Consider the following 24,700-nt stretch of genomic DNA (forward strand, 5'->3'; position numbering starts at 1 on the left):
CAGCTTTTTACAGTGCTGTATTCCACATATGCTATTTCTGCCCTCTGATTTAAAGATATATTAAAAGATGTAAGATATAAAGATATATTAAAAGATGTAAGATATAAAGATATATTACTGCTTTAAATAACTGCTCACATGAGGAATGGAGTAAAACAAATAGTTTAGAAACTCCTAATAGGCTTACATCTACTTACATACAGTTAACTATGAAAGTATGGGTAAGAAACAAATACATTACAGAAATTAATTTAAAAAACAGTCAAAACCATTAAAGAGCTAAATTCAGTGCATGGTTTATTTGCAAGAAGCTAGCTAACCAGCTCTTACTGCAACTACATGTGACAAATCAGAAAGAAACAAATTGAATTGGGAGTTCCTAATCCTTGTGACATGATGTTCAACAGGGCATTAAATTTTAAAAATTGAGACCAATTGCAGTGAATACACTTCTATTTTATTTCAATAAATAAACTATTTTCTCTGTACAAAACTTGGAAAGGCTTAAGTTTATTAAAACATAAGCCACAAACAAAGCATGTAAGAAAAATGGTATCAAAGAACAAAGTCCAGCTGAAATTTTGCATCTGCTGCATATAAAACACTCCACCCACACTTAGCTGTGTCAGGAGAGAAAGGAGGCAGACACAGCTACTTATTTCTGCTCAGAGTTCTTTGCTTCTCAGCGTGCTCCACGATTTTCTCTTCCACATAGAGCCCCTTTCTCTTTCTCACTGCATTCATGTACTTGCGGGCCTGGTTCTCCGAGTCTGCCTTCTCCCCAAAGTGCAAATATTCCTCCTCAGTCGTGGGCACCCAGAACGGGTCACTCGCAATGATCTACAGAAGCAAACAAACAAAAAAGAGTGAAGCAGTACAGAAGTTTATTAGCATATTTCAAGTCATCAACTGTTGAAGTAGAGAAACCAAAGCAGAGCAGATGAAGCTGTCTGGAAAGCTGCAATTAGCTATGGAAGCAGAGAACAAGAGTTAAGACACACTCTGCAGCTCTTGTCCTAAGCCCACAACAACTTTTCAAATTCAGCTGCAATTATCTGCACAAGTTTTTCTAAAAGCAATTTCAACTGCCCATCAGCAAACAGTGCTAAATAATGTACAGAAAATTCTCAACTTTTAAGAGAGAGCTCCTTATTTAGAATATTAACACACAACAATTGTATTAGAATTTATCAGAGCTGAAGATTTCTGCTCATTTCTGTGCCCTATGTTTTCCAATCCCAAGCCCAAGTTGGACAGATGGTTTAAAAATCACTGTTTCTGGCTCTAACATTTAGCAGAGTTGTTCTTACAGCTTTGTAGCCCTTCTCTAAAACAGATTTTAGATCTAACATGATCAGACAATAACTGGACATGCCTTTATTTCCAGCTCATCCTCTATACCCCACACTTGTGGGACTACCATAGAGGGTATTACAGAGAACCCTGTAAATATGAACATTAGGAAGGGATGGAATTGACCATATAGTGTTACACAGGTTCTACTGCAGATTTCAAAAATACTAAGTTTTCTTGGTTGTAGATTTCCTCACAAGAGGCAGTTACAGGTAATATATTTTTCTAAAAAAACCCAAAGGTAATAATGTAGTAATTTCTTAAACAAAATCCTCATGGAAAAAGCAGTCCAGACAAGTATTAGTTACTGCAAGAATCACAATAGTTGTAACAACTGAGCACATTACTCTATAATAATTTCTGAAATATTAGCACTAGCACTAATAACTGACAAGGAGAGAACAAATTTTCCTACGTTACCAATTTTAGCTTAATGCTCTAAGCCTTTTCTACCATTGCAAACTTTTTCTTCTGACAAATCCTTTCAATTGCCATATGGTACTTCAACCTAAGCAAAATAACCTAAAGCTCAGGTTACACAAACAAACAAGAAGAGGAATTAAAAAATGATGACTGAAGATGGATGATTTTCCCCAGAAACATCGACAATTGTGAAGTCCTAATTTAATACCTCATGTTAAATAACTCCCAACACAACCACACAAATTACACTTTATGGGGAGTTAGGAGAATGACTGTGGCAGCCTAATTTGTCCTAAGCAATACTGTAGGTTCAGTCTTGCAAAAATGGGATGTAAAGCTAAACCAACAGAAACAGTTCTAGTTTGCCACAGTTAAGCACACGCACAGACTAAATTAAGTGGGTATTACTCGTGCTGAAAGTGACAGCCAATCTCAATTATTTACATGGGAAATGACTATGCACAGGGTTGTCTGGCTGAAAACCAAAAGCAAGCAGAGCTCAGAAATAAACAGTCTGAAACTCAGCTTTCCAAATTTTTCTGTGTTTATTTTTCACCATAAACGTAAGGACTGTCTAAGCACAGAAGAATCTGCTTGAGTCATACCCACTCTGATGTCTTGCACAGGGCCTTCTAACCAATGCATACAAACTTAGAGGTAATTCCTTGACAGCTTACATCTATAAAAAAAGAATGGTCTCCCCTCTATAAGAGTTTGAAAGTTTCACCATTACTTTATGCATTAAAAATACAGAGAAAGGGCAGTGGAGATTGCATGCTGACTTGTGCTCATCCTGAACATCTTAATGATGTAAAGCTACAAGGGATGTCCCCTTTCATGATCTGCCTAAAGAACTGAACAAACAAAAATTTCCAAGTCTAAGAACACATGAAGAAGAAAAGGTGATTGATGCTCAATGGATTGGTTCAGACTGTACTACAGAGGGGGGGCCTACAGCTACAAACTGGTAAGTTAAAGACTGTTACTATGCCCTTTGATGATTTAACTGGCAAGAAATGAAACACCCAGAAATTATGCCCAGAGAGAAGCAGTGAGACAGCAGATCTTGAAGAATGAATGTAACAGAGGAATCCAAAAGTATACAAAATTGAACTTACAGATCTAATCTACCCGTAAATATTTAGATACCGTAGTGATGGATGTTTAAGAAAATCCCCAGGTTTGACAGACTGGCTCTTTCAATAATTGATGAAAGACTTGCCCTACTGAAGTTTTGCACTGGATATTTCTTCCACTGACAAGAATTCTTTATGCTTCAACAGGTCTAAGGGAAGTCAGCGTAACAGCAGGTTTAAATGTACTATTCAGTATTTATTAGCCAGCAAGGGTAAAGCTATTTCAGCCCAGGGTTACAGAATCCTGAGTGAACCTTGTACTGCTACATGATGCAGAGCAGTAAAGAGGTTAATTAGGTTTCAAAGAACTACCTCAGGAGTAGCTTGGCTTATCAACCTGTCTAAATAATTCAGCCACTACACACTGCTCCCAGAGCAAGATCTGGTGGCATCAGAAAATTTCTGTTAGAGGACTACACCTACCTAAATGGTGCAAATACACTATAAAAGATGAAATAATCAGCAGATGTGTTACCATGCCGTGGTAAGCAATGGGAAAGAGGAACCTAGGCCATCATCTTTAAGAAGTCACTCTAATCCTTTTATGACACACAGGGGTGTTACTGACACAGTGACTCAAACAAAAAAGTAGGAAGTTTTTCTTTTTTGAAAGTTCTGATTTTGCGAGTGAAGGCAAAGGCACAAACCAGACTGTTCCTCTTTATTCATATCACATTAATGCATCAAGGCAAATGTTCACAGCAGGTGGAATCCATCATTCCCCTGCTCTGTTAATACAGTGCAAGCATGCAAAAGGAGAACAGTCCCAAAGCGTTGTCATCAATTTCCTTACAATGGGAACTGTCAGAATGGTGGGTCTGGGTTTCCTGGAATCAGAGCTAAGAAGCTTTTTAGGTCCTGAGCTATTGTTTGTATTCATGGGAACCACACAGGGATGGTTCTGGAATTTGTAACAGGAATTGAGTTTTTGTCTGGATGAAGCCCTCAGTGATGAATTAGATTCTAAATGGACCATTCCTTCTGGAATATGGTATAGTAATTTCACAGAGGTCATTTACTTTGGATCCTGAAAAATCCACAGGCTCAAAGCAGAACAGACATCCAGAAACATTATTTATTCTATGTTGCATGCCACTTTTAATTTAAAAGTATTTAAATGTTTCCATATACTACTTTTTCAGTACAAAACTAAAACATATAGCCTGACTCCCCTTAAAATCAGAAATGTGACAGCATCTTGACAACACTTTTACAAAAAGCTACATTCCTCAACAAAACCTTCAATCAAAAGAGAACTGGACATTCAAAATACTATGCCTTGCACAGATGAAAAATCTTTAAGGGACTGAAGCAATTCAGTCAACCTTCTATCAGAGGTCTGCCTCTCTCTCTGCCAGTGTATTGTGTGTCTGGGAACCACTGAGCAGGGAGGAAAAGAAAATGATCACAGCCAAACCTTATGTCCCAAGTTTAACAGACAGAAGATGTCAAGAGGCACTAACATTGGGAATAAGAATCTGTAAAACCAATGACATTATGGTATTGTTAGCATTATGATAAAGTGCATTTACAAATACCAGCATACTGTGCATGACTTGATAACTGGAAAATTCAGCACACCTTTTCTCCAGGAATTTTTCTAGGACTTGGGAATTTTTCTTTTTAACAGCATGAACTAGCCAGTGGCCTATGCTTATTTATTACTCAACATCAGAATTGTCTGACAGGGACAACATCAGCCTTAACTGCAAACAGCCCAGCAAATACACAACTACTCCAAGTGTACACAATAAAATCCTTCCTCCTTAACACAACCAAGTATTTCTACACATCTGCAAGGCTATTCTGACATTTATTTTTAAAAGTGAACTATAAATCAACACCTGTGCAGTGGATCACTGGACCAGCATTTATTCTATTAGAAAACAAGCATTTTCCCTAAATTAGCCCTTATAAAATGCAACACAGGAAAATGAATCAATGCACAGCAGCTGATACAGTTCTTAAATCTGTTATTGCAAACACAATGCCTAAGTGATGGAAATGTTCCTATTAAAGGAGCATTGAAATTAAGGAACATTTTAAATGAATCTCCACTAATTTATTTTCTAGAAGTCTTGAGTGATATAATTTGTTTAAAGTATGACTATAAGCACACCTGTAGAATTCCATTATGCTTTAAAGAAAAATAAAACCCAGTCAAATACATGAAGTGTGTCCCATCACTCACTCCAGGTATAAATAAAACTATTTATAATGTAGTCAGCTGGGATTAGGTATTTCAAAAGAGGTGAATAGATTACTTGAAATATTGTAAGCAAAGAGTACTCTTTAGAAGAAGAAACCATTCTAAAGCAAGATGTTTCATTAAATGTAACAACTATTCAAACCAACACACCCAAACAATGAAGTCTCCTAAGACTTGTTTAGTAAGAGCATGCAGAGTAGCACAGGCAAAACAGATGTCACTCTCTTTTAGCTTAACAACAACACATTAATTATTCAAGTTATAAATGCTTGTATCTCTATGAGAGACATAATCTGAATACCTGTAATAATAATCAATAGAAATAGAAATACTGTGAGCATACTATGTCAATACTGATAAATGATAGAGTGTGAACTAATCCTGCAAATGATTATATAAGCTAATCAAGCTTTTCAGTAAGACATGAGTTAGAGCAGACCACTTGCAATTCAAGAGGACTTGGAATTTTAAGGCTTAATTTGAGGATGATTTATTATTTGCATTTCAGTGTCACCCAGATGGCTCCAATAGTGATGCTGGTCCCATTGTCTAGTGCATTTCACAAAATGATGGTAAGAAACAGTTTCTGCCTAAGGCAGCCTAATTAAGCAAAACAAGGTTGAGAGAAGCACCAGAAGCAAACAGAAGGATCTGCCTAGTTCATCCAAAAGGTCAGGCAGATTTGGGAACACAGCCATGCTCCTGGTAGCATTTCCCCTACTGGTCCTTACTGTCTGATGAAGACAGAAAATTTCTTTTTAGCCAAATAGCATCAATGTGGAAAATGCCTTAGCTGGGCCACGAATAGAAAGAGCAATCTTACACTGTCTGATGGAGATTTTAAGTCCAAGCAACATTATGGCCTTTGTGAACTGCTCAGTAAGAAATCCCAAGAAGCACTAAATTCAGTGTGACTGGGCACAGCAGCCATCAGCAAGCCAGGAAAAACATTATGCCAGAAGTTATTTCTTGTCTTCAAAAACAAAAGTCAAAATAATATTATGCAAAATTTCAAAGATGATATGGGCTCCAGTGGATCAGAATCCTTTCTACCTTTGAAAATTTGATGGCAGAAAGGTATTTCAGGAGTATTTACAGTTCAAGTGGTGTCCATCACCTAGCAATGACAATGAAATAGACACAGACTATGCAACTGAGAAAGGTACAGCTGATATGCATGTCTGACATGTCTGAAGGAGCCCTGAGAAACAAAGAATACAGAGGTGTATGTGAACAGTTACCTACTGTTTTTCAAGGAAACCATAAGTAATATTTTGGGTAATGCTGCACAAGTGGTTCTGCACTGAGCACAAACAAATTCAAGGCCACTTGGGTACTGGCACTGTGCTTCCAGAACAGAGAATACCCTACATGAGTGTACTGGCTGTGTGGATACCCTGCAAATAAAAGAAGTATCCAAAACTATCCCATAATTCAGAGCTTCCACTCCCAATATAATGGGGACTGCCAAGGCCTGAAAATGCCTGGTTAGATACAAGAACTCCCCTTCCAAGAAATATTGTTATAATGAACATTTACACAGTAAGCTATAAAATAAACTCATACAAGTTTATTTTGGCTCAAGAGCATCATCCTTGTTTGTGTCTCAAACAGTGACAGCTAAACTTTACTCCTGACTTCAGCCAGGAGCTGTTAATAGGAATTTGGTGACTGGAAATAAAAAAAGGAGATGCGTGGCTCTACTGCTGCATTTTTTCCTATTACTTAAGAAACATGTATTGAGAAAGAGAATTAAAGCCACACCCCTACCACTCTTATTTACTGTTTCAATTAGCTTCAGATGTTCCTGCCAAAACAATGAGCTTCTTGTATTTGAAAGGTTCCAGGTTACTCCTCGAATTCATTTATGTGCTCAAACTGTCACTGGTGCAATAATGTATGTAAAATTACAGTTCAAGCCTAGAATAGATTCTCTCTCATTACCTCACCCTGCTTCCTGTTTAACACAAGCCTAACAATCTCATCCAGTAACTTCTATATTAAGCCCCATCTTCGGAGCTGTAAAATGACTTACAATTTGAAAGGCATGAATTAAAATTCAGAATATAAAACTTCCACATTCAGAAGTCTCATATTCCTAGCAATTATTACACACAGCCCTTGTCTTACCTTTCTCCAGAGCCCTGAGGCATGTTCTAGGCACTACTCTACTTAGAAGGGACCATGACAAAGAATTCTGATTAAATGTGTTTACAGCTCACTCATGCCCCCTCAAGAAGAAAAGTATGTTTAATAGTTAATCCTCATGCAATTGAAAAGATGTGATTTAACAGGAATACTATACATTTCACAACTTTACAACTAGTAGATGTCTTTGACAATTCTTGCTGAAAATTCCATCAGCATCTGAATAGAGCCACATGCATTTCTTTTTGCTTTTAACAAAGATTTCCCAAATGGGATGAGAATTCCATTATTCTAAGGATTCTGTAATCACAAATACCTTCTTGTTCAAAACCCTATGATTAAGATAAAATTTCATGACTGAGTAAAGAATTGAGAACAAAGAATTGAGAACTGCAAAGAATTGAGAACAAAAGTAACAGGCTTAAACAAAAACATACTTACTAACTGAAGGTTAATATTAATCCAAAGTTCAAAAAAAATACAACTAGTTCATAATTATCCTAAAGTTAAATATTTTAAACTAACAATTAAATACCAAAGTTTATACTGAAATCAAAGAAAGTACTGCCAAGTAAACCCAACTCACCTAACATTTGCCTAACTTTAAACATCAGTTTTTTTAAGCTGGGACTAAACTGAAAGCTCCCATTAATGGTTCCTTGATGCTGTCCTTTACAGGCAGGAATAAATTGTATAAGCATGCCAGAAGAAATTAATAAAAAAGGAGTATCTGACAAGACAGACCTCGATATATGTATTGCTCCATCCCTTGGGGCTGGAGCAATCCCAACTACACAAAATCCATTCATTAACTGAATTTTTAAAAAAAAGGGCAATATCATTTCTAGAGAGACCAAAATGGCTTTATTTAAATGTAGGCTCTATCACTGACTTTCCTGTATTCAGAGTCTACAAATCATGGTAAGGAAATATAGTAAAAGAGTGAGCTGAAACCTCAGTTCTTTAAACATACTCTATGCACGTGATTTCCATGGGACAAAGTGTTTGGAAGTTTAAAAATCCTCCAAACTGTCCATTCCCCTTTGTGTAAAACACGGTTAACAACACACTAGAAGGAATTTGTGTAACAAATACATGTCCCAGGTACTCAGCTAATGAGCTGAGCACACTGAGAAACAGCAGCAGCACAGAGTTCATTCAGAATGCCATGGAAGGGTTTGGAGAGTGTGCAATTAAAGCAGCAGGCACACTCTCAGTAACACAGTTTTAACACTAAGGAAAAACCAGCTTAAGAGTACACAAAGTTCACATCATATTATCTTACACAATGATGCATTAAATAGTAGGGATTCAAATAAAATGCTGGAGGTTGTCATGTAGATACACATACCATAATTCATCAGTAAAGTAATAATGTCAAAGTCATGCCCAACACCTGATGCAACTTGGTGCAGAATTCAAAGAGAGGAAGAAACAGGAGCTGAGATACAAATAGTTTCTCATGGCTTCTCTGTCATGCTAACACTAGAGATTTTGCAAATTGTATTTATTTAGAAATTGTCTTGACGGTGTGAGAGTAACATGCACTCCTTCTGCCATCCCTGCACAGAGATAACATTACCAGTAGCTTAGTAAAAGGCTTATTTTATCACAAAAATATGTGAGCATGGCTTTCATGGAGAAAAAAAGCCCAATCCTCCCCCACTGACAGATTCCCCAGGTGGCAAGGTGACTGCTTACACAGTAATTTTCCTACTACCAATGCATTTAACATACTAGATGCAATTATAATCTCTCTCAGAGGTCAGTTTTAGAATATGTTGCCAGTTGTTCAAATCCCTCTGTCCTATGAATATCTATAATCATGTGTGAATATTTTTTAATGTGAAATTTGTAACCTCTGAGAGTGAATGCACCCACCAAGGCTTGGGGATAGAAGGGGAGGCCTGAGAGCCACAGGGTTCATGTTTTTGCTCAGTGCTGGAGCACAGGAGCTACAAATCCTAAAGGAACTGGCACAGAACAATGGTTAGATGGAATTGAGTCCTACTGGCTGATATTCCTCCAGGGCACTGATGTCAGAGGTTCACACAAAAGACCACTAAAGCCACAAAACCTCACCAGCTGCACTTCAGAGGAGACCATGCAGAACTGACAAGATTACTGTACACAGTGCAGCCAACACTCACTGGTTTGAGGTACCTGATCTGTACTGGCTCTAACCAAAACCTCTATACTTAAAAGATGCAGATTATCTATTTTGTTGTGTGTACACCATGTGTGAAGGGTCTTTTTTTTTCCTTTCTGCATTCTGTGCAGCTGTTTTTCCTTTTGTGGTTCTATGTGAAGGTGGACTTAGTTACAAGAGGAGACTAAATAAGTGAATATAAAGGAGAAGAGCCAAGTTCTTGGTGCCTGCATTTACTAACACCACTAAGGCACCACTGCCAAGCAAGAATTAATGTGCTTTTCCAAGAGAACTGTTTCAAGTACTCTTCCCAACTCTTTTGCTAGCACGTGGCCAGTTTGCAGTTTTCCATTATCATCCACATCAAATTTCTGACACAGTTACCACAGTTACTAACAAAGAAATACAGTCAGAGGAGTATTTTACAGATAGGGGGACAACTTAGCTGTGGATGAAGAATCCACACCATGTGAAAAAGCAGCACATACTTCAGAGAGATATTGGTAAGCAGCCCATAGCTGGTAACTGAGTGTCACTGACCTCAAAATCTACAGTTGGTTGTACTCAGAGACTTGACATTTCAGGTGACAAAATAAAGGATCAAACAAACAAAGATTTTTTTCATCCATTTACAAATGATTCCATTATTTTCTAACACCAAATAAAGGAAGGCTTGACCAAAACCAACAAACAAACAACCCCAACCAAGCCCAGAAAAAACCTAGACTTAGAAGTTATTTTAAAAATTTAAGGTGAAAAGTTTATACCCACTGACTTTTGCCCTTGAAGCCATTTTTAGCTTTTTCAGTAGAATCTTCTGAGGAGCCTGACAATGCAGGTATGTTTGTCTTGAACCAGGAGCTCTGATTTACAGCCTTTTATTTTTCCTCCTGAATATCTACTCTCCACATCATAGAAATAAACTACACTGCACTTTCAGCTGATGACACTCCTCACCAGTTTTCCCACTTGATTTACACCTTCACATTCACCTCTTTATTTCTTTAAGTGACAGGGATGACCAAAAGGAATGATTTTGAGGGCACTACAACTTACAATCAACATATTTAATTTTGAAAGAATGAAATCTATTCTATTTGTCTTTTAAGCGTGAAAATTTATGTTGGCTTGGAATATGGAAGGTGCCTGCTAGACCTTAACAGGTTAACTTTCATGTGCATTAGATGTGCTGATACATTTATTTTCTGTTAGTGGTAGGTTGGGGCTGTTTTGTGGTTTTGGTTTTTTTCCCACTCCCCAAACAAGTTTACCAGAGAACTCATGAAAAAGGGCACATAAATACAGGAAAACACATCTATAAAGAAACAGTTTCATTTATGAAAGACTTACTGGCTATTGAAATAAAAATACCATCTAAACAAAATATAAATACATTTCTGAACTGCATATCTACAAAAAGAAATCATATAAGGCTTTTCTCCTCATTTCAAAAAGGAATTAATCAAATGCCTTGACCAAAACTTAACTTTTTCTGCTTATTATTCCAGTCTGCCACATCTACAGGAAATAGATCACCAAAACAGATGGAATGAATAGATATTTTTACCTCCCAGTGGCTGAACACCAGCTGTGGACTGGCCAGGCCACTGGTTCTCTTCCTGATTTCATCAGCAAAGCCAAAGCTTTCTGCTACTGGCAGGACTGCCTTAATAATAAACACATCCGTGCCCTCCTTCATCTCCTCCTGCAGCACTCTGCCTTCCCTTTTGGACAGCACAGCATACACACGACCTGCAGAGACACAACTCTCATCAGCCACCAACAGATTCACATCCTGAATGCACATCAACAGAAATACATCAATGCTTGTTCAGGAAGGGTCAGCTTGAAGTAAAATGCATAACTTTTTTTTGGCTAAAACTTTTTTGTAAGTCAATCAATTAAATGGACACACAAAATTCAAACAACATATTCTGCTACACAATCTGCAAAACCATCTGAGTAACATCTATTACATTGTTACTGCTGGATGAATCCATCTATGTCCAATTCATACAATCATATGACTGTTTTATAAAAGCACTTTGCCAGATTATGTGCCTAACTTGCTTTTTTTCTCATAACCAAATATTTGAGAATCATTACTGAGAAGTATTATTGTGTTTCAGGGATTGTATCTAAGCTGCTGGTAGAAATTTGCTTGGATCACCATATCCCCACATGGTACTTGTCCCAGATAGTGCAGAGCTATTCCAACCACAAAAAAATAGTTTATCTGAAATACTACATGTTTATTATGTTTAATGAGTTCAACTGGTTTGTTAATAAATTCAGTCTTAAGTTAGTTATGGATAATTTAAATTCTCTTTCCCAAGTTAATATTCAATCTATTGAAATACTGTGTGTATGTCATGAAAGCAGCTGTGAAAATGCCCATGTTTGACTTCATAGTAGGTATCATGTTTTTGAAAGTATTTTACAGACAAAAACTAACAAATACCTTTGTGTTGATCAAGATAGTAAGCACAGAAGAAAACCACTTAAAAACACTGTGTCCTTCTCTCCCTGCTCCTCTCCTCAGGTTCAGTTTGAGTTATTGACTGATGGAAAAAGTTTTATATTCTGAGAACACAGAAGACTTCACTTTTGCAGAAGTGACCATCTTAGAAAGAAGCAGGTCAATATGGAGATATATTAAACTTCCCAGGGTATCAATGTATGGAATGCCAAAGGAAAGAATAAAGACACAAAAGCCAGTGGCTGACACATGTCAACTGCCAAGCCTGACTGCACTGAAGGGCTGCTTTTCACTCCTCCTAATGAGGATGCAATTTATTAGCTGAAGTTTCCACAATAAATATTAAACCCATGAATTTGTAATGAACTAAGTGCATGGCCATGGCTATTACAACACAATTCACATTCATTAGACTGTACTAATTCGTTTGCGTGTCTGAGTCCTAAATTGCACTCATTAAATATATATATATATATATATGCATTAAAAAGCCATGCTTCCATTTGGGTTTATGGCACAATAGATGAGCCAATGCATGTTTATTACTTCAGTGTAAACAATCATGCCTGGGTAGTGAGTAGTTTGGAAAATGGCAATTTATACAGTGTTTCTGAGGTTTAAAAATTGGTACCTTGCTTATAATAGCTTGATACAGAGACTCAGAAGCAATGTGCCAAAGTGCTTCTGGAACAGCAACATGGACCAATACACAGTCCAGTTTTGACAGCTATTAGTAATTCTTACACGTTAGAAAAGAGTTTGAAATGCCAAAGTTCCCTGCCATAGTAGGGGATGTTTAGGGTAACGTGCCCATAAGCCCATGGCAGCACACCCTTTACCAGGCCTACTAACAGAGGCCTCCAGCAAAGAGCAGGATCATCCACCTGCACAAAACAGTTGCTCACTCAAAGGCATTTATTTTCATCACAACAACTGTAATTTTTGGTCTTTGGACTCCTGTCAGTATGATTCTGTGCACAACAGCTGAGATTATTTTACAAGTAACCAAATATTTAATTATTGTATGTGGGATATGCTGCAACTTGTGCCATGATTAGTACAGTAAAAGTAAAACTGCTGATAGCTTAAATGCATTGGAAGTTCATTTTAAAGAAAACCTTGGTGCTTTGGATCAGATTCAGCATGCAAGCAACTCCCATGGAACACTCCAAGAACAAATACAGTTAAGTGGTGTCATAAGTAGGTCATAAAAACAAGTTTAAGTAGGTGCAAGTGGTAAGGTAATATCAGTGAGACCATTTGGCATGCGTGGTGAAACTTGCATACCAGAAGGATACAGATGCTACTTAAAAATACAAATTTAACAACTGGACTGCAACAAGCATTTAATATTCCTTTCCCTGAATTTATTTTTGTATTATTGTATTAAAATATCTTGATATGGCATTAGCTAACATCTTGCACTCCCTTAACAAACAGGAGAGGTTTCCCTTCTCTTCATGGGACTTACACTTAATTATGAGGCACAGTGTTGATATTCATGGTTACTGAAGCCAGTCTTACAGAAACTCCATAGAAAGGCAACATTTTGTATCTTGCATTTCACAAAGGTGTAGCATTGTTCTTAATGCCTATGGCTCAGACAAGCAAGAAGAATGCTGAATTCTCAGTCAGAACAGTGTAAATATTACAGGCATTAGAAAGTCATTGGAGAATCTACTGGAGAACTACAAAACCTTTAATGAAGCTATACCTTCTGATTCAGTCTCATTTATAAAACCTCACTTTAGAAATCAGAAGGCAAATTCTTGGCAAAGGTTTATTTTTCCCAGTCTTACCTAAAACTTCTGCAGTAGCCATGATTTCACACGTGTACATTGCTGCCATGAGTCTCTGTGGCTTTGCCTGCAGAGCGTAACGACAGGCTTCCTTCATGGTGGCAATCAGCTGTCCAGAGAAAGGGCCATAACAATCTGCAAGTGGCAATTCTCCTTTTTGCTTACTCACTTTCTCAGGTGAGTCTGTGCCACTTTGGTTCCTGTCCTGGCGTTCATTTGCACTGGGACCTTCAGCAGTGCAACTGCTTGCTGGAGTATTATCTTCATTTTGCTGGTGTTCTGTGATATCAAGTTCCCCTGAATCCTGCCTACTATCTGACAGAGTATCTCCAGCTTTACTTATTTCCCATTTTTCCACTGAAAAACAAACACCCATGAGAGGCTCTTCACACATGGGACCTGAAAGTGTAGCCAGCTGAAATCCACTCACTATGCTGTTGTCAAAGTCTCTGTATTTACCTACTTCTTTCACAGAGTTCCCAAGGCACTGCCACACAGATCTTTTATAGCCCCCAAAATTATGTAACAAAATATTAGGCCCACACTTCCGTGGTCCAAATGACCAGATCTGATCAACAGCATTTCTCCACTTTCTTCCCTGAAGATTTTTCTCCAACTTTTGTTTGAATTCTTTGATTCTATCAAGAGTCTTCTGATTTATCTCATGTGTTTTTTTCTCTTCATTCAGAGAAGTGTTGAGTTGTTCCATAGTTCGAATTAAGTCACTGTTTTCTTCAAGAAGTCGAGTTACCTCCTCAGGGAGTGGCATTGCTCTCACACTGAGAGTAGCTTGTTTATTTGGAGTATTAATTGTAACAAGCCCATCTGAATCAACCTGAATTCCTTCAGGAATTTTATTTTGGTCCTCTTTTGTTTGGTGTATGACAGCAACTTTCTGCTGCTTTCCTATTTCTTCGTTCACCATGTCGACTTTGGGAGGTCTTGTGATGGTCTCCCGGAAGGGTATAATAGGAGCAGACACACTGATCTGCACCTTTGCAAACCTGCAAAATAAAGTTTAAGAATTAGTCTAAAATCTTGAAAATAGTTTTAAACTTGGGGGTGGGAGGTAGGGCAACGGCCTTAACACGGAACAGATGTTCATGAAGAAATCTGATTGCAACATAGATTACTAGGTAATGCATTTCAAACTCAAATTTTATGTACTTCAAAAAAGAAGCACTGCCTTTTATGTCTTTAGAAATATTTGGAAAGGAACTCAAGAAAATAAAAGCAAAAGCATTGCTATGCCTCTGCATAAATCACTGGTTCACCCACATCTTGGAAAGTATGTGCTGTTCTCTGCCCTCAAACGAAACAGAACTAGAAAAAAACTGAGAATAAAGACGATCAAAGGAGCTCAAGGACAAGAAGCCTTCAGATGTTCCAAGGGTGCAACAGAGACCTACAAAACCACATGGGGTATGGGAAAGGCTGACCAGGATTAACTGACAACCAAACCACAAAGGGCCCTGGACTGAAAATGACAGAGGCCTGGGAAAGCACCAGAGTTACTCCAGTTTTACTCCTCCTATCCCTGCTGTTGGCCACACTGCTCAGACAGAGATGGACACTTGGTGTGAGCCAGCACAACTGCTCACACAGGGAGATGCCCAGAGAAGATGCAGCACTGGGAAAGCTTAAGACAACTTTGTCTGATAATCACAATTATAAAAGCTTAATGCTATAAAGTGATGCTTTAGAGTCAGGTGATTTCAGGTAATGTCAAATGTTGTGAATGACAGCAAGGAAAAAGGAGGAATTATTTATTATCTGACAGACTCAAGGATCAGAGCTTTGTATCCTCCTTAACCATCCATGAGCTCTGAGCAGGTTCATTAAACGACAACAGAAGGACTAACCAAAATTTCCTATGTTCCAGTAAATTTTGGCAGTGATAAAAAAAGTTGCAGAAGAAAAGCAAATACAATTGTAAGATTTATTTCCACGGGAGTCAGAATGAGGAGATTTATCCCTTCTGCAGTTCTTTCCAGAATTTGCATTATACCAAAAAACCAAACACAAACCCACCCATATGTCACCATTACCTTAATTCTCTTTGTTTCTCATTCTGAAAAGGGTAACTTAATCCCCTCATGCTTAGTATTTGCAATGCTCCTGGGAAAGAAATTTCTAAAAATTTCTATTGTACCATGCAGAAAATAAAATGTTGAAAGTTACAAGGTCTAATTTCTTACTCCATTCAAAAAAGAACTAATTGGGAACAAAAAAATATAAATTTGGTGAAATCAAGCAGAACATCCATATTTAATCATTTAGATGAACACAGATGACTAATCTTTTAGTTGTTTCCATGTCTCTCCACGTCTCTGACAATAAGTGTCACTTGAACATAATTTTCTAAATACACAGTGGGAAAGCTAAAATTAAATATGTGCCTTCGAAAAAGTCTGAATAAAATCTTGACAATGCAATGTAGTTTGAATTCAGCAGAACCTCCCCAAATGCTGTAACGAGTCCAAAAGCATCAAATCTGCAAAAGCCAGTTGATGCAATTGTGGTAGATGCCAACATCAGTATCCTGACCCCTTGCTTCAAGTGTGACTCAAGCATTTGTAATAACCTTTGCCAATATTTTGGAAGAAAAACTTCTGGGTCACATTTTAAGGTTATTATATGCTGTCTTGCCCCCTACTTCACCATTTACTTTTCCAAATTATGTGCATTTAGAAGAAGTTAAACATTTATACAGAAACAAAGAGAGCTAATTAAAACTAACATTTCAGAGCACAACTTCTTTTCTTCACACTTTAATAGTTAAGTAGTGCCAGTTTACCACTGTCAGAATTAACACAGAATCCATGAGGAATGGAGCAAGACAAGAATCCCATTCTGGAGTTTTTCTTTTACAAAATGGGGAGAGAAGGAAGGGACAAGTCTTGTCCCACTGATGCCTTAAGTTTTAGCTTTCATATTTTCCAGATTCTGTACTGCATTAGTATATAACTCTGAATTTCATGTAAAGTGTGAGCAAGTTCTCTTCACATTTTAGTTAGCCAAAACAATCCTTTTCCAGCCCCAGAACCAAGGACACCACTGCAGCTTCAGGCCCAAAAAGTGTAAACAACAGTGAATTGAGGAGAGCAATCTGGGAGGATGGGACTTCATAACCTGAAGCTGCAACTGGATAATTAACCCCAATATGGAAATGGACCAAAACTTACAGAAGTGTGAAAACTCATGACTCAGAGTCCATCTTGGGTGTAGTCCAGGGCAGGCTCTTGTACTGTCCAAGGTGTGTCCTCTGAAGGCTTTTTTAATAAATACCTACTTCATTTCTTTACTCTGTCCAGCCTCTGTTCTAGGTAGCCTCTCAAGGCATCACCACGAGCTGGTGTGTGAGGGATGGCAACTAAAATATGCCAAATCCTGAGAGATTTAGAAGGAGCATGAGCTTTGTAGTGAACACACCTGCTCCCAACTCCTTTTGGGAGCTGGTACCCAACTGAGAAATCATGAGCCACAGTCAGGCAGGACAATGGTGGGAGCCCAGCTCGTCTGTGCCACCAGGTGTTTCTTGTTTCTGCTCACAATGCCACAGGCACAGGGGTACAAAATGGTCATTTTTGACAGGCTAGCATTTTCTTAACAAAAGACAAATTAGATAACTCATAAAAGCCTCCAAAATCATGTACATGAAACAGAAGTTTAGGGATGAAGATGTACATAAATGTATGTAAGTAAGTCCTACTAGCTGCTCACTATAATCCCATTACCCTGTCATGCAGTATTATTTTAACTTCCTTTTTTTGGACCATTGCCAATAATAAAATCCTGCTATCCAAACTGCAGCTGAAGACAGGCACAACCAGTTTTGCTCAAACACATTACATTTGAGCAAAATATATCAATAAATAATAATAAATTTTTAGAAGCGCCAAAAATACATTGCACTAAATTGTAATGAGAATAACCATTAAAACATACATCCAGTTTTACAAGTGGTCCAGTCTCATTTTCCTAAGAAACTACAGTTCTCTGGTATTAACTAAAATGAGTATGGGTAGAGTAAGACAAACATTCAACCACTCATCAGGTTTGCTCTTTGGTTTAGGAAGAAAATGCCAGTAAATGTATGTGGCAGAAGTATCAAAAATTTTAGTAAATGAAGTTACAGGAAGGGGTTGTTACAGACATCTGTTCTTCTGCCATTTGAAGAAACATTAGAGGATACTAAATATATGCATGTGTGCTTGCAAAAACAATACTACTCATGAAAGAGAACAGATTAACCTTTGAAAAAAAATCAGTGAGAAAAGGCACAGGATAGAGTGTGCACATACAATTTCAGTCTTGGTGCTTTATGAATTTTTAGAGTTCATTTATCAGACATGAGTCCCCTCAGTTTTTATTTTGTACAAATGCCACATTACATTCTTAGTTAGACTCTTCAAAGTACTGCAATTTGTAATTTCTAGAAAGTGCCCCAAGTCTGTGTTAGATGTATAGAAGTAATGAACCAGTGGCTTCTGCCAAACTACAGATAAATTTTATAGCTACAAAAAGGTACATTTATGACTCAATGGTAAAAACTGTTTGTGGGTAAAGCTCTATTTTACCAGAATATAAATCAAAGATATCCATCTGACAGAGAAATACAACAGACACCTACTGAAATAAAAATATTTCTTCCTCCTTGCCCCTCTAACCTTTCTTTCAGGTCATCCAAGCAGCGCTGAAGATGAACTTCTCCTGCTGTCACCAGCACATGTTCTCCTGTCTCCTGGATTAAAACTTGCACACATGGATCAGCCTGGTTTAAAAGTTTCATCCCTCTGACCAGCTGAGGCATATCACCTGGCAAAACAGGGTATTATTAACAAAGGAATACTGGGAAAGAAATACTCAAAATAGAACAGACCTAAACTGAGAAATAGTAACACTCATTTTTATGGAAGCCTGAACACAAATGGGTATTTTAGGAATACACAAAAACTTTCAGTCGGCAATTTTCTGCTTATGAGTCACACAGAGCAGTGAGGTTTGAGAGCACCAACTGAAAACATAAGCTGCACTCAGCATTTGTCACCAACAATTTATGTACTGATGACAAAATTCACATCACACAAATATAACCATATAACACCACACTTCAATGGATTGCACATTTTTTGTTTACACAGCTTTACAGCAGGTTCAGTAGAACAGGTCACCTATTGACCATGACTGTGTTATGTTGCTTCCTATACACAGTTAACTTCAGATACAGCTCATGCATAGCTCACACTCAATAAAACCCCTGAATTTTATTGAAATGAAGTGATTAAAAAATTCAAGACTTCACTCCTCATTTTCACAAATTATCAAATTATAACCTTTCTTATCTATGACAACTTTTTAAAGTCATCTTTCAGTAAATAACTTCATTTCCTTGCAATCTTTTATAACTACATGTAGCAACTTCTAAATTGCTAATGCTTAAAATGCTCCAAATAAATAAATAATAATATTAACTTTACTAAAATAAAAGTAAAAGTATTCCATATGGATTACTTAGAAGGCATAAGTGCAAATAAAGCATAGGAAGGATTTTGAAGTAGCTGTAAGCCACTAGAAAGCTTTAAAGTAATTAAAATCTGAAAAGAGGAAAAATCAGGAATGTGAGAGCTTTTCAGTGAAACAAATCACAGCTGTCCCTAAAATGAAGGTGTTTAAAATGAGCTGTCTTAAAGTTAATGGAGAATGAACAAGCACAGCTGAGTCAAATTTGGCTAGATTACATCAAAGCTATGCATAAACAGCCCATGTCAGCAGCCTTTCATAATGAACACAATTTAAAGAAATTAATTAGCAATTCTTTTTTTTATTTTACACAGGCAGTAGAGAATACCCCAGGGGTTTCCAGGAATGTATATTCATATTCAGAAGGAAGAGTGACATTAAAGTTGTCATTCACTTGGAGACTATTAAAAGAAATATGATATTGTTTATTGCTCAGCTTGCAAGGGTGTAACAAAAAATATCCTTGAAAAACAAACAACAAAATAAATGAAAAGTGGAAAAACTGCAGTGCTATTTCACATGGCCAACAGAGTTGAACACAGACTTTCAACTTTGTCTCTGCATTTAAGCTCATGGAATGATGAGTACTTTTTTTCTTTTGGAGCTTATGGCAATCATAAAGGAAGATTCTGACATGAGTGTGAAGACATGCAGTAATTTTGTAAAATGTACATTGAGAAATAATTTATATGAGTAATTTTTCAACATAAGCAGATGTAGTTTTGAAGCAGTTCTGATGTGGCAATGCAAAGCACACGTGACAATGTGCGAAGGCCACCTCAAGACTACACACAGCTCTCTGGGCAACTGCAATGGCCACATTTTGCTTGTCTTCCTGTTATTGCAAGCAACAGTGAATTTTCAGGAAACTTCTGCACCTATAACCACCTTTCAGGCTTTTGTCCCCCTAAAAAATTTAGTTCAGATCATAAACTTGGAAGCTACTGAGGAGGAGAAACTAAGTAATGGCGCAAGAATGATCCAGCTTCATTTCTTAAGGAACAAAAATTACCCCCAAAGTGGTCAGTAGTTCTAGAATTACATTCCTTTAATATTTTGAACTTAATACTACAATCTGCAGAACCAGTAATTTCCAATACTTTCAAAAACTGCTTTAACAAATGAAGGATGTACAATGTATGATTATCTGTTACTCAAATGCATGAAACAAAGAGCTGCCAAGCTGTCCAATGGCTCTCTAAAAAAACATGTAATCTCAGTGTCAGAGTATTTTGCAACTGAACATAAAGCCAGTTATTTTGGTTCTACCAATGCTACAACAACAAATGGAAATTGGGCTGAAATTCAAATAAAGCCAGAGGTATCCCACTCTGTTAGGAGGAAGTGGGAAGGGGGCATCAAGAAGCAGTATTACAAGCTTACTGACACCCATAAAAGAAGGGCAGCAGACAGAACCCACAGATCTGCTCACCTTCACAGAAAAAGAACACTGAACTGTTAGCCCATGCAGTGTCTGACTTGTGAACACATCTGTCACAAAAGGGCAAAACAACTTCTCCTGTGTGTCCTCACCTACCAAAAGAGGAGCGAGGCAGCTGGAACAACCCACGCTGCCCTCCAGGCAACCTGAGGGTTTATTTTATATTGGGCAAGTCTCTGATTCAGTGGCTAGCTCATAAACTAGCCAAATCACTGAGGGCTGGAAGCTGCACTGCAGCCACACAGAGCTGGTGTTACCATCCCCATCCCTCTTGAAGCTTACTTGGATGTTTGGGTTCAACTGCTACTCGCACAATCGGGGTAGCTTCGAAGTTGAGAGGTGTAAATGGTGGACAAGCAGGTGATGTTGACAGTGTTGCAGACTTCAGCACAAAATCTTGAAGGCCTCCTATTCCTAATAGAAATTGGGGGGGAAAAAGGCAAAACAACAAAAAAAGATCACCAACTGCCATATTAAATGAGACTAAAATCAAGACCATCAAGTTAAAAAAAGGTGAAATCATTTTAATTACAAAAGGAGGATTCAAGAATTCCTCACTGTTCATATAAAGTATCTGTTAAGATACTTGTCCATAAACTGGGTTCTTAAGTCTCTGGTGTGACATTTGATATTTAGTCACACAGTTCCCATTGCATTCCCTCAGTATTTAAAAAGGCATGTTTATAGCTCTGAAGAACAGAAAGGCCATGAGGAATTTTTTCCCTTCTAGTATGTCCAAGCCTTTGTACAGCTCAGATTTAATTCTGGTGGTTTAAATTTAGAAAAATTTAGATTGCACGAGGCCTGCAATGGTCATCCAGTCCAACATCCAGGCCAAAGCAGGGAAAACTTCACAATTAGATCAAGTTGCCCAGGACCTTCTTCTCAAGGTTTAAACACTTTTCACAGTAGAGACTGCACAGCCTCTGTTGGCAACCTCCTCCAGTGCTTCATTATTATTATTATTATTGTGAAGAATGCTTTTTTTTTCCTTCCCACCCCCTCATGCCCATTTGGGACTCACTTTTTGTCCAACTTGATTCTTGTAAAAATGAATTCATCCCATTGTAAGCTATTAATTCTCATTCTATTATAAATTATAATACTGACAAGTTGAAGAAAAGTCAGATTAAATTGTAGTGATAAGAGAAAATATAGAAAAAAATATTAGCTATAAATCTGCAAAATAGCTGCTGTAAATGCATACTGAGTTTTGGCTGGCTGGCACATTTAAGAGAATGTGAAATTATTGCCTTCAAATTCCTAACCAACTGCACATCATTCATAATTTAGTCAAAGCTATTAAAACACGACTAGAAGTGTGTGAATAATAAAGACAACAAATAAAGCTGATATCAATTTATACAATCACTTTTCCTGATGCTCCTTCAATCATAAGCAATGAGCTTTGCAGTTCTAATGGAGTATAAATTAAATGAGCATGTAACTTGTAATGCTATGAGAAAACTGAAACCTTCAGCTCAAAATCTATATCTGCTTAAAAATTAAATTCCCATTGTAGACTGCAGTATATTTGTGCTCCTTCCTCCTTATTCTCTCCTATATGCCCAAGGAGTTCTTCACCCCAACTCCCCATTATCACCCTAATACTTTTCCAATTTTTTTATATTTTTTTGGCTTAGCTTTCTTCATTTGAGGCCAGAAACAAAGAGGGTCAGCTTCCACCCTATGAGATCATGCAAGAGTTTGAGGTCTGGAGTTTGAGTTCTGTTGCAGATTCAGCTGCAGAATCAGGCTGTTCCTCCAGCTCTGCAGGCTGGATGCCTGGCCAGCAGGGTAATCCAAAACCCAAAATGTCATTATATAAGAAAACCTGCCTCAAAATAACTGGAAGCAGAACAACATTCAATGGCTTTAAGTGCAGGATTGCAGATGCTACAAAGAAAATAAATCTGTATAAACTCTGTGTTGCACCTGACCTATGACCAGCATGTATTTCCTCTTTTTCACTTATTCAACATGTGGTTTGAATGAAAAACAAATGCTGGATCATCATCACCACCAGGGACTGAGAAAAGGGATGGGTCCATTTTATTCTGATCTTCTCCAGCTGGTAAAATGAAAATGATTTAGAATGGGAGGTGAACAGCTTCTTTGCACAGTGTAATGTGAACCAGAGAAATAAAGTTACCAAATCTTACTTCAGATAGACTCACTCTTTTCTTAACACGTTCCTGTACTTTTACTGTCATAAAGAAAAATTGAAGCTTTTTGCTCTTCTGTTTCACATTTGAAGGCAAAATTACATGAAATATAAGTGTCAGGCACCAGTAATACACTAAAAATAAAAAACTGTCAGTTTTTATGAAAATCTGTTAGGCTTACAACCTGAGTGTTTTAATTGCTGAAATTGTGAGCTAGCAGAAAGCTGTGTCCATCCATGTTGAATCTATTTAATTTAAAAATTCTTATTAACAAATGTTGGAAAAAATCTATAAAGATTCTTGGATACTCTTTTTGCACAACGTGATTACTAAGTAACTGCTAATGTGTTTTCTGAATAACTTTAGAGGAAGAGGTAACAGAATTAATTCCAAAGTACCACATGTCATCAATGGAAGAATTCCACTAATTATGATGATACATAAATCTTAAAGTTAGTTATTGTCCAGACCACTGAAATTTGCACATACTACTTGAGATCACACATCTCAAATATGTAGCAATATGCTACTTGAAAGGTCTTAGAAAAATCACTCAAAAATTAAGCCTTAAAAAAAGCCTGTGAGATAATGGTAAGTAAGTAAGACCTTCAGAGGTTGGTGGTTTGTGCTTTTCAAAGTAGACCAAATGATGGTTCAGGAAGAATTATTACAGAGGTGGTGAAATATGAGATTTATAAAGGTTCTTCCTTGAGTCCCTTCTCTGACTTGTCCTAGAAGATAAGAACATTAAATCAAGTATATACCTACCTGTATCACCAGATATTAGCATATGATAGATGCTAAATGGTAAAAAGAGATAAGAACATCATGACTGAAATTTTCAAAAGGAGTAGGAGTTTTAAGACAAGTCTCAATTTACTTTTCACTTCTATGTCTTGCTGGTAACCACTACACCTTACACAATAATTTTGCTGCCTTTAAAGTATGTTTTTCCAGCTCAATTCAGCTATAAAGATCTGAACACATAAAAGATCAACCTCTAGGTATCTGTAATTAGTTTCTCTCGATGTAGAAAGATTTAGGCATTTAACGTTCTTTCAAGTTGAAAAAAAATGAGGCAGACACTACCACCATGCTAAAGTTTTTCAATCAGATAAGGGAATAATTTAGTTTGCAGTGCGAAAAATCAAACAAAGAAGAATGAAAGCTGTTTAAATTTTAACTTCTGCCACATTGTTACTAGCCTCAGCACATTAGCTCAGTCGATCTTTATCTTCTCTCACTGATGATATCACCACTTAGGAATCCTGGGCTGCTTTGGAATGGAGACTTGTCAGGCTTTGGACTAACACCCCAAGGAACCAAGGAAAGCAGAGAGCCGATGTTAATCTTCCCAGTAAGGCTCTGTCTCCACTGAAATCTATCATTTCTTATCAATGATGCCTCCTTAGAAAGATTAGGACCTTACAATATATAAAGCTCCTGGTTTAAATGCTCCATGTACTTCACTATGCATCAGTGAAGACCATGCAAGCTCCTCCATAATTCAGGTGAATTATGCAGGTGTGAGGCAAACGTTTGTAAATCTACACAATCTGAAATCTCAAAGTGAGCATGTGCCTGTTGTTTCAACGGGATTGTACAAACACAATGACACCTCTATAATTTTCTTTGAGCAGCAATACCAATATTTTTTTGCGCCCTGTGAGGGACATTTTAAAAGAAACGTCTTTAAAATGTAATTTAAAAAATATGTATGAGAAAACAAATTCACAAATGCACCTTAAAACTATGATTGGCTCTAGATGTTTCCAGTTCATTCTTGAAGTAAATAGGCTAAAGGTCAACCAAAACAAACAGAAGAACAAGCTATATTTGCCAAATAATATTAAAATAAGAAAAAAAATCAAGGAA

The 24,700-nt window shown here is 37.3% G+C and overlaps 1 protein-coding gene across 1 annotated transcript in view; it reads right to left on the reverse strand.

The window, feature by feature from the left end:
• Positions 1-280: 280 nt before the first annotated feature.
• Positions 281-24,700, reverse strand: part of EFL1 (elongation factor like GTPase 1) — a 63,523-nt gene continuing 39,103 nt past the window's right edge. The window contains exons 16-20 of the mRNA XM_071441396.1: positions 20,943-21,074; positions 18,367-18,514; positions 13,697-14,700; positions 10,986-11,170; positions 281-840 (exon numbers count right to left, since the gene is read on the reverse strand). Of these exons, the coding sequence (XP_071297497.1) occupies positions 652-840; positions 10,986-11,170; positions 13,697-14,700; positions 18,367-18,514; positions 20,943-21,074 (1,658 nt within the window). The 3' untranslated portion in view covers positions 281-651. The remainder of the gene's footprint in view (positions 841-10,985; positions 11,171-13,696; positions 14,701-18,366; positions 18,515-20,942; positions 21,075-24,700) is intronic.

The sequence above is a fragment of the Agelaius tricolor genome, unplaced genomic scaffold, assembly GCF_023055355.1.
Source record: "Agelaius tricolor isolate 1412-34295 unplaced genomic scaffold, bAgeTri1.0.p SCAF_16, whole genome shotgun sequence".
NCBI lineage: Eukaryota > Metazoa > Chordata > Aves > Passeriformes > Icteridae > Agelaius > Agelaius tricolor.